Raw genomic sequence first — 15,792 nt, 5'->3', positions numbered from 1 at the left:
AATAAAAATATAAAATATACAATAGTATCTCTTTATAATATATATACTTAGTTTATAAGTATCTTTCATTGTATGTTGTATATACTATTTTACTTAGATTTCTTATTAACTAAACTATGCACATTAGAAAGATTTTTCAAGTTCAAATTATTCATCTCAGATTAACTTTAATAATACAAATTTTTTTTAACAATAAAATTTCTTAAGTTTCTTTCTTAAATTGCAATTATGACATTAAATGTTATATATATGAATTTTATTTATTTATTATTAAATTTAATTTTTTTTTATAACTACAACTAAAATAGTTCATAAAAGTTAAATCATTGTCCTTTGCCCAGAGGCACTTAGAGAAGTGTCTGTGGCAGATGTTAACTCTCTTAAAATAAGTCATAACTTAAGTATATTGAACAGGGCGTTATTGGTAGAATATACTAGGAATCATGGAATTATGTTCTATAGTAAACAATTTATACTTAACAAACTTTTCGATAAAACTAAAGTCTATAAATTGTTACCGAAATCAACTTTCGGTGCAATGAAGTTGGTTTCATATCATTTCTGTTACTTCCTCCTTGCAAACGCATTTATAGGCGTATTTTAAGGATTGCATCTACAAACGCAGCAAGATGGGAACAAAAACCAATCCATAAATATGCCTTTACAATCGTTGTCAGGATCATAGGCCAAGAGACGATGCCACTTGTATTTCTGTTCACAGCCGCAATCATTTTCACAACGTGGAGTTTGAGGTTTTCTGCAAATGTAAAAAATATATATATATACATATATATATAAAGAGTTTTATGTGTATTATATGTACAGAGTGATCAAATGAGAACTAACATATATATATTTTGATAATATTGTAATAATGAATTTCTCTTGAAATTCCTATCAAAATTTTTTTTTTCTAATTTTGCATCAAATTAATTTATTGGATCAAATTCTTTTAAAAAGGCCTACATATTCTCTCATCCTCTCTTTTCTCTCTCTTACAAAATATTACACATCAACATTAATCAACATTAACTTGTGAAACTTCAATTGCAAGGCCTCGAATTATATATAATTAAATAGATTCGTTTAGAAACAAAAACGTGTGGATATACTCATTTATGAGGTGTCATTTGTTTACTAGTGTAAACCAAAACCTTTCATAGTAATAAACAATCATATCTAATAACAAATGAATGGAAACATTTAAAAGAAAGGGATTAATCAAGCTGAACCTCTGTTGCATACCTCGCTACTTAGAGGCTATACGTTCATTCCTTTTATTCCTCTTTTTAAAAGAGGTTCCTTTCAAAACCAGTTTAAACTTCAAACCAAAACATATAATAGAAGAAAACAATCATATCAAGTGTTAAATGATTAGAAATATTCAATAGGAGAGGATTAATTGAACACCAGAGCGCCCCTTATATACCTCACTATTTAGGAACTATATATTCTTGGAAGATTAAAGAACGGCTTTTAATAAATTTAAATAGGTCAATAGATAGTTTGGGAACACAATAACGTATAGAGAGACTTATTTAAAAAGTTTCTTTTCAAAAATTACTTCAAACTTCATACCAAAATATTTTATAGAAAAAAACGATAATATAGAGTGTTAAATGAGCCGAAATATTTTAAAAGCAAGAAGAAATCGAGTCTTAAAATCTTCCATTGCTTATGGATTTGATCATGGATTTTGTCTTCCTGGAAGAATAAGGAACTGCAAATAAAAAATAAAAGTATAAAAGTAGTAGTAACATAATAATACAATAAATAATAAAGTACATAAGTAAATAAGTAAAGTTAATAAAAGTTTTCAACTTTTACGAACCGGGGAGCTACTTTTAGGTGTGTCCAGTTGCAAGTTTCCTGTCTATAGGTTTAATGTGAAAATATATATTCTAAACATATGTTCTTAAAAGCTCTTATTCTACTGTAGGAACTTTATGATCTTTGTGGATTATTTCATCCTGTTATAATGTGGTACTCTTAGGAATACCCTTACTGTATTTCATGGAGCTCTTTACATGACCTCAGTGTTTAATACTCTTTCGTTTCCATATAGATATATGACAATTGAAAGAATATATGTTCAAAGTAATTTAATAAGTATTATTTTTCATCAGTTTGTTATATTGCTTAAGTAACATTTATTAAGACTATTCGAGTCTTGGTTTTGAGATACAAATAAAAATTTTTTATTCATGTTTTCAAAAAAATATTTCATACTCCAAGGTTTGATATACTTGGCTATTAAAAATCCAGTTCGGCTTAACAGTTTCAATTTTATTGTAAATTTCTTTTATATGAATATGTATTCTTCATCTATTTAAGTAAATCGTTAAATAGCTGACGTTATCTACTCAATGTGTTAGACCAATGATCAATGTAATTGACGGTGAAGTGCCACTTTTATGGATATGGAAACATTTTTGTTCATTGGTTTTTGTAACCCATTATACTTCCTCATTATACAAAAGTGAGAGATTTTAAAGTTACAGTGAAGTTTCTAATACCTTTTTAAGAAGAGGAACAATTACTGTGTCTTTGGTAAATAACCCCATATGGGAAGAACCAACATCACATATTAATCCTCTATTCACGCCATTCGTTCATATCCACAAAATTAAAATGTTGGGTATGGTTTACGATGTAAGGGTATATTTGGACTGTATCTGTCTTGAGAATGAAAGTTAAGTTGCAATTATTATTAATAGTAAATGTTTCAAAAACAGTTAATTATCAACTTCTACTAAAATGAGTTAGAAGATTTCAGCATGGACTTTATAAGGTTTAAACAAAAAGGGACCGTATGACGTCTACTTATAACGTAATAAAATCATTGAGAGAAAATGGTAGTAGTCCGTTAGTTTCTTAAAATATCGATATCGATTACAGGATATAACTAGACTACACTGATCCTGCAACCAACACTATTTATATTACAGGTGAAACGAAAGCTGATTTAAAAAAAAAATTGACCGATTATAGACGTCCAAAAATGAACTTTTGAAAAAATTCAGAACTTACTACATATTTATAAGAAGACGTAAACTGATATCGAAGATATAAAAAGAATCACATTATGTTTTATAAAACTTTGTTTTTAATTTAAAAGGTGTATGGTATATGCTCCATTTGATCACACTTAATAGACTCATCTCATAAAAAAATTATATATATATATATATGTATTTGTATGTGTGACTAGAATTGGGGAAAGCTTACGAGCATATTTCTTGATGGATGGCTTGTTCAAAGTGCTGAGTATTCACGATTGCGCGTATTTTACCCGCAGAGTTCGAGGCCCAATATGGTGTCACTATTTCAATTTTCGATTCACAAGCATCAAGTCTGTAAATAAAATTGTTTATATTATTATTTAATTATTATAACTATTTTATTCTAATATTAACCTGCCAGTTGAAGAACCAGTGCTACCAGGATTACCAGGTCCATTTTGTGCAAAATTTTGTGAATTTTTATTTGAGTTCCGATTTTGATTGGAACTCTGTCGTTTATTTCGCAATTTGCCAAAATAACTTTCACCCGCTTCCTCGGCATGTGGATGAGTCTCATCATCTGGTATAACTGCTGGAAAAGCTCCTGGTGGTATAAATATATCAGGTTCATCTATAAAACGTCTTTTACGTTTTTTAGTTTGCTGTCGAGGCCCTTTATTATCAAGTACCATTTCGAAGTCGCCATACATACGCCGCATTAGCGCTTTATTGTCATCAATGAAACGTTCGATTTTTTCACTTAAAAAAATAAATAGATAAATAAGATATGATAATGATATACAATTAATAATTAAGCAAAGTTATATGATATTCACTGCATAAACAAAGTAAATGATTATCTTTCTTTTTAAACCCAAAGTTCTCTACTGCTTAGTTCAATAATTGATTCTGACATTTAATATGAGTATGTAATTAGGTTAAAAATCGAGGATATCAGAAAAACAAGGCTTGAAATAGATAAAAAAAGAAGAAGAGTATGTACTTTAACGCTGAACTACACACAATTTTCATGGCATGCCAAAATTGACTTTATCTGGAGGGGTAAAAATACATCCTCTATATTGTTCTGTCTATTTATTATTTGTCCATAACTATGCTATCCTCTTATGTTCATTTAAAATGCATTTTTAAAACAAATTATTGAAACCACTTACGATAATATAGATATCTAAAATAAATGAATAATAGCACTACCCACAAAATGGCTGAAAGTGGCCCGAAAGTATTACTTTCGCGCTTATGTTAAGTATTACACATATTTTCTTACAGTCGCCGCGACTAGAAACTTGGTGGTTAGTCGTACCAGATTCCAGCATCTCAAAATACATAAGGCAATATGGCTGTCACCTAATCAAACCACAAGATTATAAATTGATCACGTTTTGATAGACGGAAGGCATGCCTCCAGTGTCTTGGATGTGTGACGAACAAGCACAGCGGAAACAAGACATAGAAAAACTGCAATCACAACAGACAGCGCAGAAGTGGCGATTGTGTCGTGCCAGAAACAGCTGATACGACCACCGTAGAAAAAGACTCAGCATATCAAGTCTGACCGCAGGGTGGCTTATGGTATATTGTTTATCTAATCTTAACGACATCGTTTAGGTTGTAACGCTTGTAAGGGAAAAATAACGTGTTTCGGGCGAGAAAAGAAGGAAGTATAAAAAGGCTATGTAATACCTCAGGAATAATTTAAGCCCATTCTCAAGGGGGTCTGGTTAATTGCAGTACAATGCATAGGGCAACAGACTAGCTTTATGAGTTCTTGAGGTAATAACCTAACGCAACGTCATATAGTCGCAGTCAACCGAATTACAACCCAACAAACGTTACTATATTTTTAGACCTACATAATGTGATACATTTAGTTGACAATGCACTTAAATTTAATAATAATATTTTATATAAATATTGATGTATGGTAAATTTAATTTGTTTATTTATTTTTATTTATACAAAATTAATTCATATTATAGTTTTTTTTTATTAACAATGAAATTTCTATAACAAACTCATAATAAACACACACATGGGTTATATATTATATTTATTTAATGTAGGTTTTTGTGTTTCTAGTTTTAATATTTTTATTTGTAGAATATTATTTCATATTTTAGTATTCGATTCATTCATTAAAATATTTTATTCGCTACAGCAATTTGTCTGTCTGTCATATTTGTTATGAGTAGGTTAGTAGTAATTTTCGAGTTGTCTATGGACTCCCACAGCACATCAAGCCCACTACTTGTAGTTTCCATTAAATTTTGTCTTTAAATAGACTTCCATTGATTGAAATACAAATTGTTAATGGATCTTATTTTAATTAAAAAATTTAATGAAATATATTTTTGTTTACTTTAAATTAATAAAATATTTAATTGATTAATAAAAACTATTTTCATCTCTGTAGAATGTTTCCATATTACTCGACCAATAGGTTTCAACAGCATCGGTGGTTCAGTGGTAGAATGCTCGCCTGCCACGCGGGCGGCCCGGGTTCGATTCCCGGCCGATGCAATTGTTTTTTTCTTTTTTTTATTTAAATATTTTTAAAAGATTAATTACCTACATTTCAAAAATTATATTCGTGTTTCTTTTAAATGATACGACAATCTATAGAACTTTGTATAAAACTACCAACAAAAATCTATTATAAAAAATAATTTATTTAAAGACTACAGATTATTTAAAATGATTTGTAGTACGTTTGATAAGACTACCAAAAAAATTTTATTATCAAAAAATATTTTAATATTATCGTTAAAGTTTAACGGGAAAAACTTAAAATAATATATTTAAAACAGAAGAGATTTTACTACTATTTTTGTTATGAAAAATAATAATAATATGCCCTTTAGTGGGTTTCTAGACTTATTTCTACTTGCCCCCTAGATTTGTTTCTCCAAGTGCGATTTTTTTAAAGAAAGATAGTACTGGGATTATATTTCCTAGTCTTGAATGCTTATCTTCCATGAAAAACCGTCAAAGGTGTTTCTTCCGCTTATGAATCAGTAGAGGGCACTCTTCTACCATGTGGTATGCGGTTTCTTCTCTTCTTTACAGAATCTGCATTTTGAGTTGGATTGAATTAAGCATTTAAGCGTTGGATTGAATTAAGCATCACTTTTTTAGGTGACTATTCAATCTACAGTGATCGATTAGTAATCCCGAAATAACTTTTATGTTATTATTTGTTTGTTTTATGCATTCCTTAAAGCGTTTTAGGTTGTAAGTCTCTAAATGCATTATAGATTGTGATAGTCTTGGTAGATTTTCTCAATGCAGTTCTCTTTTTCTTCCTCTGCGCCGTTCAAAGATTAAATAGAGTACCTTAGCATAGACCGCAAAAAGTTTCTTGGCCTACGATTATTAAAGCCTTTTTGAAGGTTTGTTTGCTATTTTATTGCCTTAGATACCAGCATGTCCCGGAATCCATATTAAGTACACCTGATTTTTTCAGGCAAATATGTTCAATTTGTCAATGCACTCCCACATTTGGATGTCACCTATTATATAGCTGCCTGGCTGGCAATCAGTATTGCAATATTACAGTTTCGGCAACTATCTTCAAGGATGAAGCTGGCGCATCGATCGCTTATATTTCCGCTTGAAAGATGGTTAAATTTCTTGCCAATGCTTCCGAGTATCTTTTGCCTGAGATCAAAGGGATCTATATAGAATTGATGGATGTCCTTTGAAGTGCATTTAAGTGATGATATTATGAATTTAAGAAATGGAAGTCTCAATTTTTGGAACTATAAAAAAGATAACCTAGTACATGTCTAATATCAGTATTCCTAAAGCATAGTGTGAATTCCATGAAAATTTTCACTGAATTATATTTTAATATTATTTTCATTATTATTTTAAAAATAAAAATAAACTAAATTTAGCTAATAATAATAATAAAATTTAAAAATAACAATTTGCAAAATGAAAAATTATAGTCGAATTCTCAGCTTAACAAATCAAATTTAATTACTCATTTTATTTTGTCTCCATTAGGTTCCAAATATATTTGTCAGGGTCAAAGAACTTTCAAAAATATTTATTATTTTGACATAAAAATTATATGAAGTAGAAACAGTCAATGTCTAAGATGTTGACGATTGTTCTTAGAATTTTGTGGAATTCTGAATTTAGTACAAATGAACAATCTATTTTTACTAATGTTTTTTTTTCAAAATTGCAGCAAGTATAATCATTAAATAAAATAATATATAGGAAACCAGTTATTTTGTTTTTTTTTAAAGAGAATGTAAAATACTTTAGATCTAATTCAAACGCTTCAAACGAAAGTAAAAGTCAACAATTTTCAGCTCACATTTTGCAGATCAAGTAAAAATTTTTAGTAAAAATGTTAACCCTTCTTTATTCCTAAAGGTTTAAAAAAAACATAATTTACTTTCTATATCTTTTCTTGTAACTATATAATAAGAAACTGTCTTATACACATTATTATATACATTATTGAAAGAATTAATGTTAAGGTCAGGTGACCAACGATATGAAGGCACTTCGTACTACCCTACTGGCGACAGTAAGCCACTGATCGAGAAGCTACTGAATTCAGCCAAGGCGAATCACGTCTGTGATAGCCAACTATTATAATAATACATTTTCTCTGTGAATGCTCGGCTTTGGCATCCAGAAGATATAGGTTCTTATGAAGATACTACTTTGATAGTTTATCAGACTGTTTATCGGTGAAGGGGAAAGACCTATTAAATTATTTAAAAAATTCAAAAAAAGATTTGGATAAAGATTTAGTCTCTTCCCTTATATACTAAGTTCTATATATACTAGATTCTACACTAGGTTCGCTAATTGAGGTACATGAAAGTCATCTAATGGCGTGGCAAAAGAGTGCTTTGTATGGGCCATGAAAGAAGAATGTCTTCATCACCATACCACGTACATTACAGGAACCGAAATACATAGGCAATATACATCAAATCTGATATAAAATGTGACAAGAAGAACCCATGAGTGCACAAATTCAATTGGCGAATTATAACCGACAGCATTTTCTTTACCCAGTGTAAAAGATTATATATATTAAGCTTTAGTTTGACAATTAATTTTTCATAAAATTATAAATAAATATATTTTTCCAAAACGAAATCATTATTGAATTATCCAAATCTACATATCTCTGTATTTTACTTACATAGGGTAACTGTTGCCCGCCGTTGGGCAGAATAACTGATGGAACCGTTTTATGCATGGCACGCCCTTTATTATGTCACCGCGTACATCGAGACCTAAAGCTACAGAGAGCGCTGTCCACCAAATCTGAAATAAAATAATTATTAATACAAATTATTCATCAAAAGATCAATAAAGAATAATACATATATAAAATACATGACTAATAGTAATATTTATTATTATTTGGATTGCAAATTATTTATTACTTTAGGAAATTCAACGGAATTTCCCGGAAATTTCCGACTACACTTACAAATTTGTATCTGTTTAAAATGTGAAAATATAATGCCCCAAGTGCAATCTATTAAGCTACGTAAAAAGGTACATGTGTACTACAGCCAGCATTCATGACCTTTCAGTATGTGCCCTTAGATATGTAGATAAATGAAAATATCCGAAATAATCATCTGTCAGAAATTATAATAAGAAAATATTATATACCAATTGCATTGAAATTCACTATACTCTTTTCTCAAAAAGTATCCGGAACTTGCAGTTCAATTTTAACAAATTCAAGTTCTAAATTTATTCCTAAATTAGGAGCCTTAATTCTTTTTATGGATGTAGTTGAACCTAAGTTCAACTTATGTGACATTTTTCATAGAAAAATATTGCTAGAAATTCAATGGACATTGTATTGATTTTATTTGCTTGTGTAGAGATTATATTTAAAGAACATCAAATTTAATTCGAAAAGTTAGTTATCAAAAAAAATAACAAATTTTCCACCTCTTACTAATGACATCTGAAAATATTTTTCATATATTTACGTAGAGTTGTAATGAATAGCAGACAATAACTAAGCCCCGAAGTCATTGGTATGTATTGGCTAGTAAGTATCGCAAGTTGAACCCAACTGAAGTTCCGGAGTAGTAAGTCATATGGATAATAAGCAAGCAAGTACAATAATTTGAATCCAGACGATGAAGTGCGAACACATCTAAACACAATGAAGCTACTACAATAATTTCAACTACTCATAGTGAGTGTAATATCCCTGATTTCATTCCAAAAAAAGTTGGTGAGTCGTCAAGTTCAAAGATCTAATTCCGAATTTCTATTTCTAAAATTGTAAAAATTGTCTCTCCAGTCCGAGACGTGTGTGGGTCAACCGATCTCCGTATAATATTTACTGTTCGCAATGGAAAAGAATACAACAATCTTTCTCAGAAATGATACTACAACAAGGACTATAAAGACACTGAATTTCTTTGGATGAATTTTATTTTAATTATATTTGTAAACAAATTAGAAAATTACAATAATATTATTCTCTATTCCGTCTGTCTTCTTTTTTGGCTGGTGCACGACCTAAGGTATTTGTTTTCATTTGGACCTATCTATGAATTTTTAGAGGTATATCCCTCCTTTCATGTATGAAAATATCAATAGTTTACTATTGTATCATTACAATTTACATTCAGCAATAGAAACTCAAGCATAATTGATTTAAAACATAGGTCACTTGTTTTTCTAGGAAGTTCGGGAGTACATTATTTAACCATCTAGAGAGCTATATTAAATAATATACATTTAACGGATATATATTACTATAAGTCATTGTTTATTTCAAAAAAGCTACTAAAAAAGCTACTCGCTTCCCAATTTTATATTTAAAAGTAGTAGATAACACAAAACTAACTGCTAAAATTATTTAATAATCTTCCACGCAACTTCTTTAGTCGTAGGCCTCATCCACTACCCTACATGAAAATAACCTTAGAAAAGGTATTGACAATTACTGTCAATTTAATAAATAGAAGTTGGGTTTCTGACTTCAAACAATTTAACAGTTAAATGTAAAAAGACGCTCGAGTCAAAAATTCTTCGGATATACAATGATCTCGTATGTGTTGGCAACGAGTATCGGTTGCGATCGATTTATGATCTGTATGACCTATATCTCAACATTGTTCACATAGTTAAGCGTATTAAAATTCATTAGCTATGTTGAAATTGTTTAAGCTAGAAAGAGTTTAAACCCACTATTTTCTTGTGGAAAATGTGAAAGAGGATAAGCGCATCTTCGGAAGAAGGGTCAGGTGTCAAATGTTCTATAATCACACAGCTGGACCAATTAATGACATCAAGCCACTGATTAAGGCTGATAGTCGTCAGAGGTTGCTAAAAACGTACTATACTTATTAATTAGATATAAATATGTGACCGAATAGAGTTTTTTTTATTTATCATTAGTTTTTAAATTAGTTGAGCAGGGCTTAAGTTAGGTTAGATAACTTGCAGTGGGGAAAAGCATGAATCGTCCTCACATAATTAGCTAAGAAACTCATTATAATTTCATAATTTCTCGAAATAATATTATAGTAGGCCATCTTAATTCTGTATTTATTCATAAAATAACTATTTAAAAATGTAGATTCAAAAATGAATATCATAGTAAAATAAAAATTCACGGATATAATTCAAAATTAGTTTTTATTTAAAACCTTCAGTAATTTCCTTGAACTAATTCCAGTTAATATGGATGCTCAAAATCTTGAGAGTGTAAATAATGCTTCAATTGAAGAGGAAAAAAACCGTCTTATCGAATTAAACACAGCATTTTGTACACAACTTGTTGAGTCTTGTGTAAGGCAAGAAGAATACTGCGAAAGAATGAAGTTTTGCCCGGAACGTGACTATATGGATTCTGTGCTTGAAGTTCGCAGTCGTAACGTTGGTCCGGTAATTGCAGCAACAAAGTTTGATTTCCTTGACAATGAGGTTTTGAAACTGAAAGACTTCTTGTTCAACACAACTAAAGTAGACAATGGTTTCTTTCCTGCGGAAGATGGCAGCAGCAGTGGTTCCTTCAAATTATCCAAAAAACTGTGTGATATAATGTCTGGCCGTATACTTCCACTTACATTGAAGAAAAAATTTTGCACCAAAGACGTTGACAAAGAGGGAAAAGAAGGTAATTAGTGGGTTTCGCATAATGGATAATGCATCTCTGCTCGGCACTTTATAAAGGTACAAAAAAATATATATTTTGTTATGGACTTGTGAATAAATATAAAGTACATAAAATCTTGTTTCAGTTTGTGTATATTAGAAGTAATAGAACTGTTACATACCATAACTGTTCAACGACCCACCAAAACACATTTTACGCTCGCACATCGCTACATTATTATTGCAATATAAATACAATATATATATAATATATACATCGAACATGTAAATTATATCGGGGGTAAAAGAAAGAGTTCCGACTTTGGTTCACCAAAGATATTTAAATGCTCACAAAACTACTAAACGTGAGGTGTTAGACTTAATAGATGATGTTTTGAGGTCACTCATCAAGCCTAAAGTTTGTAAAAATTATATTTTTTTTATTAACCTCTAACTATAATAACTAAGCTTTTTGTAATCTTCACCTTATTAGCGGTCAAAAATCATTAAAATTGGTAAACAATTATCTAAATAATCACCAATAGAATGAATTATATTAGGGGTTCATTAATATGTTCAGTCGGAAATGAAATGTAACGGAAAATAAACAACTCTCTAATTCTAAACTCTCTACAATGTTATCGATCTTTTACCGGTTATCAGACTCTCTGCGGGATAGGGGCTAGAAAATTCCCGACGTAAAACCTGCCCTTATAAAGAAGAGATTAAAATCCAGTAGACAACACAATGTTATTTGGAGTGCAAATGGCAAAAATCAAAATTTTCTTGCAGCATCCCACCGTAGATAAGAAGTAGTACTATGCGATAGCCAATAATTTCAGCTGTCCTAACCAATAGAAGTTGACTCCTTTAGTGGGACGATCGTAATGTTGTGGTTAAAGTCTGAAGTTACGTGATTAAGTAACTGCATTTATTTACTTTTATTCGTTATGGGGTAGCACATTCCCACTGTTTAAATGGGCGTCGTTTTTTCACAAAAAGGAAACTATAATCAGTCTATTGGTACCGGTAAAATTTCTTGGAATCCTAATGGGAATGTTTGTCGGTGCATTATACTGGTACATGTATTAAGAATACCATTGTGTCAAGCCTTAATAGCAGCTAATCACCTTTAAAATAGCGCTTTAAAAAAGCGCACTGAACTTTCAGTTTTCAAAACCTTCAGTCATTAATCAATAGGCTAATTTCTTGATATCCCAAATAAAAGAGAATTATAAATCTCACACACTGATCACTTTTGACTTTCTCGGTGTTTTATACATTGTTTGTGAAATTTAACAATGGTGCTTAGTCATTGTCTCTGAGGTTCTTCCAAACGCTTAAACCGATATAATCGACTCAATAACGAAAAACCTTTGGGCGGTACCTGCATTCTTTCTTTTACATAAGAATGAAGCATCTTTAGCATTTCTGTTTCACATTTATCCAATTAAAAAAAATCTTATACGTCTTTATTGTATTCACTTAATTATTGTCCGTAAGTTATTATTATTCCATACTCCATTAGGAACTTAAAGATTTAACAAAAGTTTTCCAACAGCTTCTATTTCGTGCCATTTGTTGCAATTCGTTAAACTATTTGCCAGTTTTGTGATGTACTACCTTCCTCTAGTTCACTTTAGGTTTGATCCTACGTCGTGTTCTTTGAGAATCCCAGATTAGCGCAGTGTACCTGATGTTATCATAGAATGTACGTAATATATGTCCTATTCAGCAATATTTTCGACTTCGTATATCATCGTTTGTATTTATTTGACATGTGAGCCTCCATTATTCTTGGTTTCGTTTTGGGCTACCATATCCGAAGTATATACACAGACAGACATTAAAAGTTTTTATTTTTAAGTCTATGTGGAGGTTTTAAGTCTGACGAATAATCCACGCGATTTTTTTTTTCAAGTATTTATATACTTTTCTCCAACTCCAACTATCGAAAGAACAAAGTACATAAAATTTTCGGTATTACCGACATTTCAGGAATCAATATGTAAAGGTCATATATTATATACATGTAGTTTTTCGACGATTCTTAATGTATTTAATTGAGTTTTGATATCATGTGTTGGTTGGTATGCGAGACAATATCATCTGTATGGGCCAAGTCCTCAAGTCTCCAATTTATGACCCAATTTTATAAGTCAAAATCTCAAGCACCCAGTTCACAACTACGATGAATAAGAGTGGTGACATGGTACAGCCTTGCTAGTCACCCGTGGTTGAAGTGACAGTGACTGACATTAAGTAATAGTATATGTACACCAATCACTCACCGAATTCACTCAAATAATGGTAGTTATGATAGTGTCAGAAATTTTAATGGAATTAGTATCATCAAATCCGGGATGGACTGTGTATATGGTTTACATTCTCTTCGATGCTTTTTTTACTAAAAATTAATTAAATACGATTATATGCTTTTTGCTAATAATAGTTTGAAGTGCATATCCGTTTGTCTCTATACCTTAGAGCTATAAATAAAACCATATTACCAAAATTGTTTCAATGTATATTTATTCTATAACATTAATTTTTATGTTAACGTTTTTGGGGCACGATTTTGTAGCAAATCTTCAAAGTAATTTATAAAGAACGTTAATTTTCAACCCACCAGATTTAAAAAAGTAAATATTTTGACTGTCGCAGTTTTTTTTAGTTGTCTCGTGATTATTAACACAATTTTTACTGTGAGTTCTACAATCTATTCCGTCTATTCCGTACGTATTATAAGTGTTGCTTCATGTTACCCAACTTGAGTCTCACATGAGATTGATGCGTTTTTGAAGATCACAAAAGGCACGAACAGTTTTGCAAATATTTGAGGCTTTTGAGTCGAATCGTTCTCACAGATATTAAATATAGAGAAGTATTTTTTAGAGCAGTTTTTTAATTAGTTAAGTGAGTTCAAGCAATTCTTTAAGGTCTCTGATGAAACACTTTCGTCAAATTGCAGTTCACATAAAGTTTGCTTGCGTGAATAAAGATACTTATGCAAGATACAAAAATTGCATATGGATTTGCTTGCGGATATCTTAAGATTTTGTATTTAATAATATATAAATACTAACGAATCTGACAAATCACTCATTAATATTTAAAGTTCAGTAAAGCATAGTAAAGTGGCACAACTAATGCTTTGAACTCTACCACGAACCACAGTTGTTGTTGCATTGATTCTGAAACGTACGTCTGTCTAGTTTTTGTCGTATTTGTCATTGAAGACAGTCATTTTAAAAAATATGGAAGACGGTACTAGAGAGTACCATCAGTCGAGAAGGGACTAATTAATTTTTTTTTTCATTTTGCTTATGTGTAAAGTAAAACGTATATTTGACAACCAATTCTCAACGGCATCGGTGGTTCAGTGGTAGAATGCTCGCCTGCCACGCGGGCGGCCCGGGTTCGATTCCCGGCCGATGCAAACTTTTTTTGTTTATTTATATTATATAAATATATTTTCATTGCAGCAGTTATTAATTAAAATTGTCTTAATAGATATAGAAACGTAATATTCTGCTATTTAATGAGCGCTATGCTATCTGTATTAAACTCTAAACAAACATTCAATGCAACTATATTTGATTAAACTCAAATTATTAAACAATATTTGAAAATATAGTATATAAATTAGTTTAATTATCTCTTATCGCTTAATGAAAAAACCCATTTAAGAGATTATTATTCAAATACTAATTTTGACATTAAAGTGAAAGATTATACTAAATGTGAAAAATAATTGAACAAAAAAAACTAATACATTATTTTTTAAACTTTCATTTTTTTTCTCTTAAATATTTTAACTATAGTCCATAGTCAGCCCATAGGTACTCTACAGCCTATAGTCATATTCAAGGCACTCTGAGGTCTATCGTCATATTTAGCATACACTGAACTGTGTAGTCGTTCTCAGGATACTATGAAGTCTACAGTCATCTTTAGGACACTCTGCAGTCTATAGTCATGTTCAGAGTACTCTGCAATCTGTAGTCATATACAGGGTACTCTAAAATCTTTAATCATCTTCAGAGTACTCTGAAATCTGTAGTCCTCTTCAAAGTACTCTGTAATCTATAGTCATCTTTAGGGTATTCTAAAATCTATTATCTATTATCTTTAGCAAACTCTAAAACTTATAGTCATTTTCACTAAGTCTAAGTCTTTAGTCATCTTCAGGGTATTGTGAAGGTTTTAGTCATCTTCAGTATATTATGAAACCTGCAGTCATTTTCGGGGTACTCTGCAGTCTGTAGAAGAAGAGAGTATGTCTTATTTCGCGTATACTGAATTCACAGTAGTGTTCAAACACACTTTTCTGACAATTATCGATTTTACGGAGCTTACAGTTCCACGGCCTCAACCACAAGGAATATATATATTAAAAGTGTGTAGTGTGGTCAAATCATATGCGAGATAAATATAATATATTTAACCGAGTTCATAATCACTTCAACTGAATTCCTACTAGAATAAGAACAACTCAAATAGATATTGTCCAAAACATATTGTCTTGAATAAATATCAACTTTATTTAGTTTGTGACCTGTCTATGTTACATACTTTTTAAGAATCGATATATTGAAGTCATGAAAATATATTCCTGTTTCGTCCATCACTTTTTCATATGAACTCCGTAAGTCTCTTT

The 15,792-nt window shown here is 30.6% G+C and overlaps 1 protein-coding gene and 2 non-coding genes across 3 annotated transcripts in view; 2 read left to right on the top strand and 1 right to left on the bottom strand.

Moving 5' to 3' along the window:
- Positions 1-248: 248 nt before the first annotated feature.
- LOC119689976 (protein spaetzle 3) overlaps positions 249-15,792 on the bottom strand; it is a 68,817-nt gene continuing 53,273 nt past the window's right edge. Inside the window, exons 3-6 of the mRNA XM_038104942.1 lie at positions 8,197-8,321; positions 3,417-3,761; positions 3,229-3,354; positions 249-757 (exon numbers count right to left, since the gene is read on the bottom strand). Of these exons, the coding sequence (XP_037960870.1) occupies positions 601-757; positions 3,229-3,354; positions 3,417-3,761; positions 8,197-8,321 (753 nt within the window). The 3' untranslated portion in view covers positions 249-600. The remainder of the gene's footprint in view (positions 758-3,228; positions 3,355-3,416; positions 3,762-8,196; positions 8,322-15,792) is intronic.
- Positions 5,473-5,543, top strand: Trnag-gcc. Its single transcript has one exon. It is a non-coding gene; the product is annotated as a tRNA-Gly (tRNA).
- Trnag-gcc lies at positions 14,501-14,571 on the top strand. The gene has a single exon. It is a non-coding gene; the product is annotated as a tRNA-Gly (tRNA).

This window comes from Teleopsis dalmanni, chromosome X (assembly GCF_002237135.1).
Source record: "Teleopsis dalmanni isolate 2A chromosome X, ASM223713v2, whole genome shotgun sequence".
NCBI classification, from domain to species: domain Eukaryota; kingdom Metazoa; phylum Arthropoda; class Insecta; order Diptera; family Diopsidae; genus Teleopsis; species Teleopsis dalmanni.
Note: the sequence above shows the minus strand (reverse complement) of the source record. Positions and strands in the feature narration are given on the sequence as shown.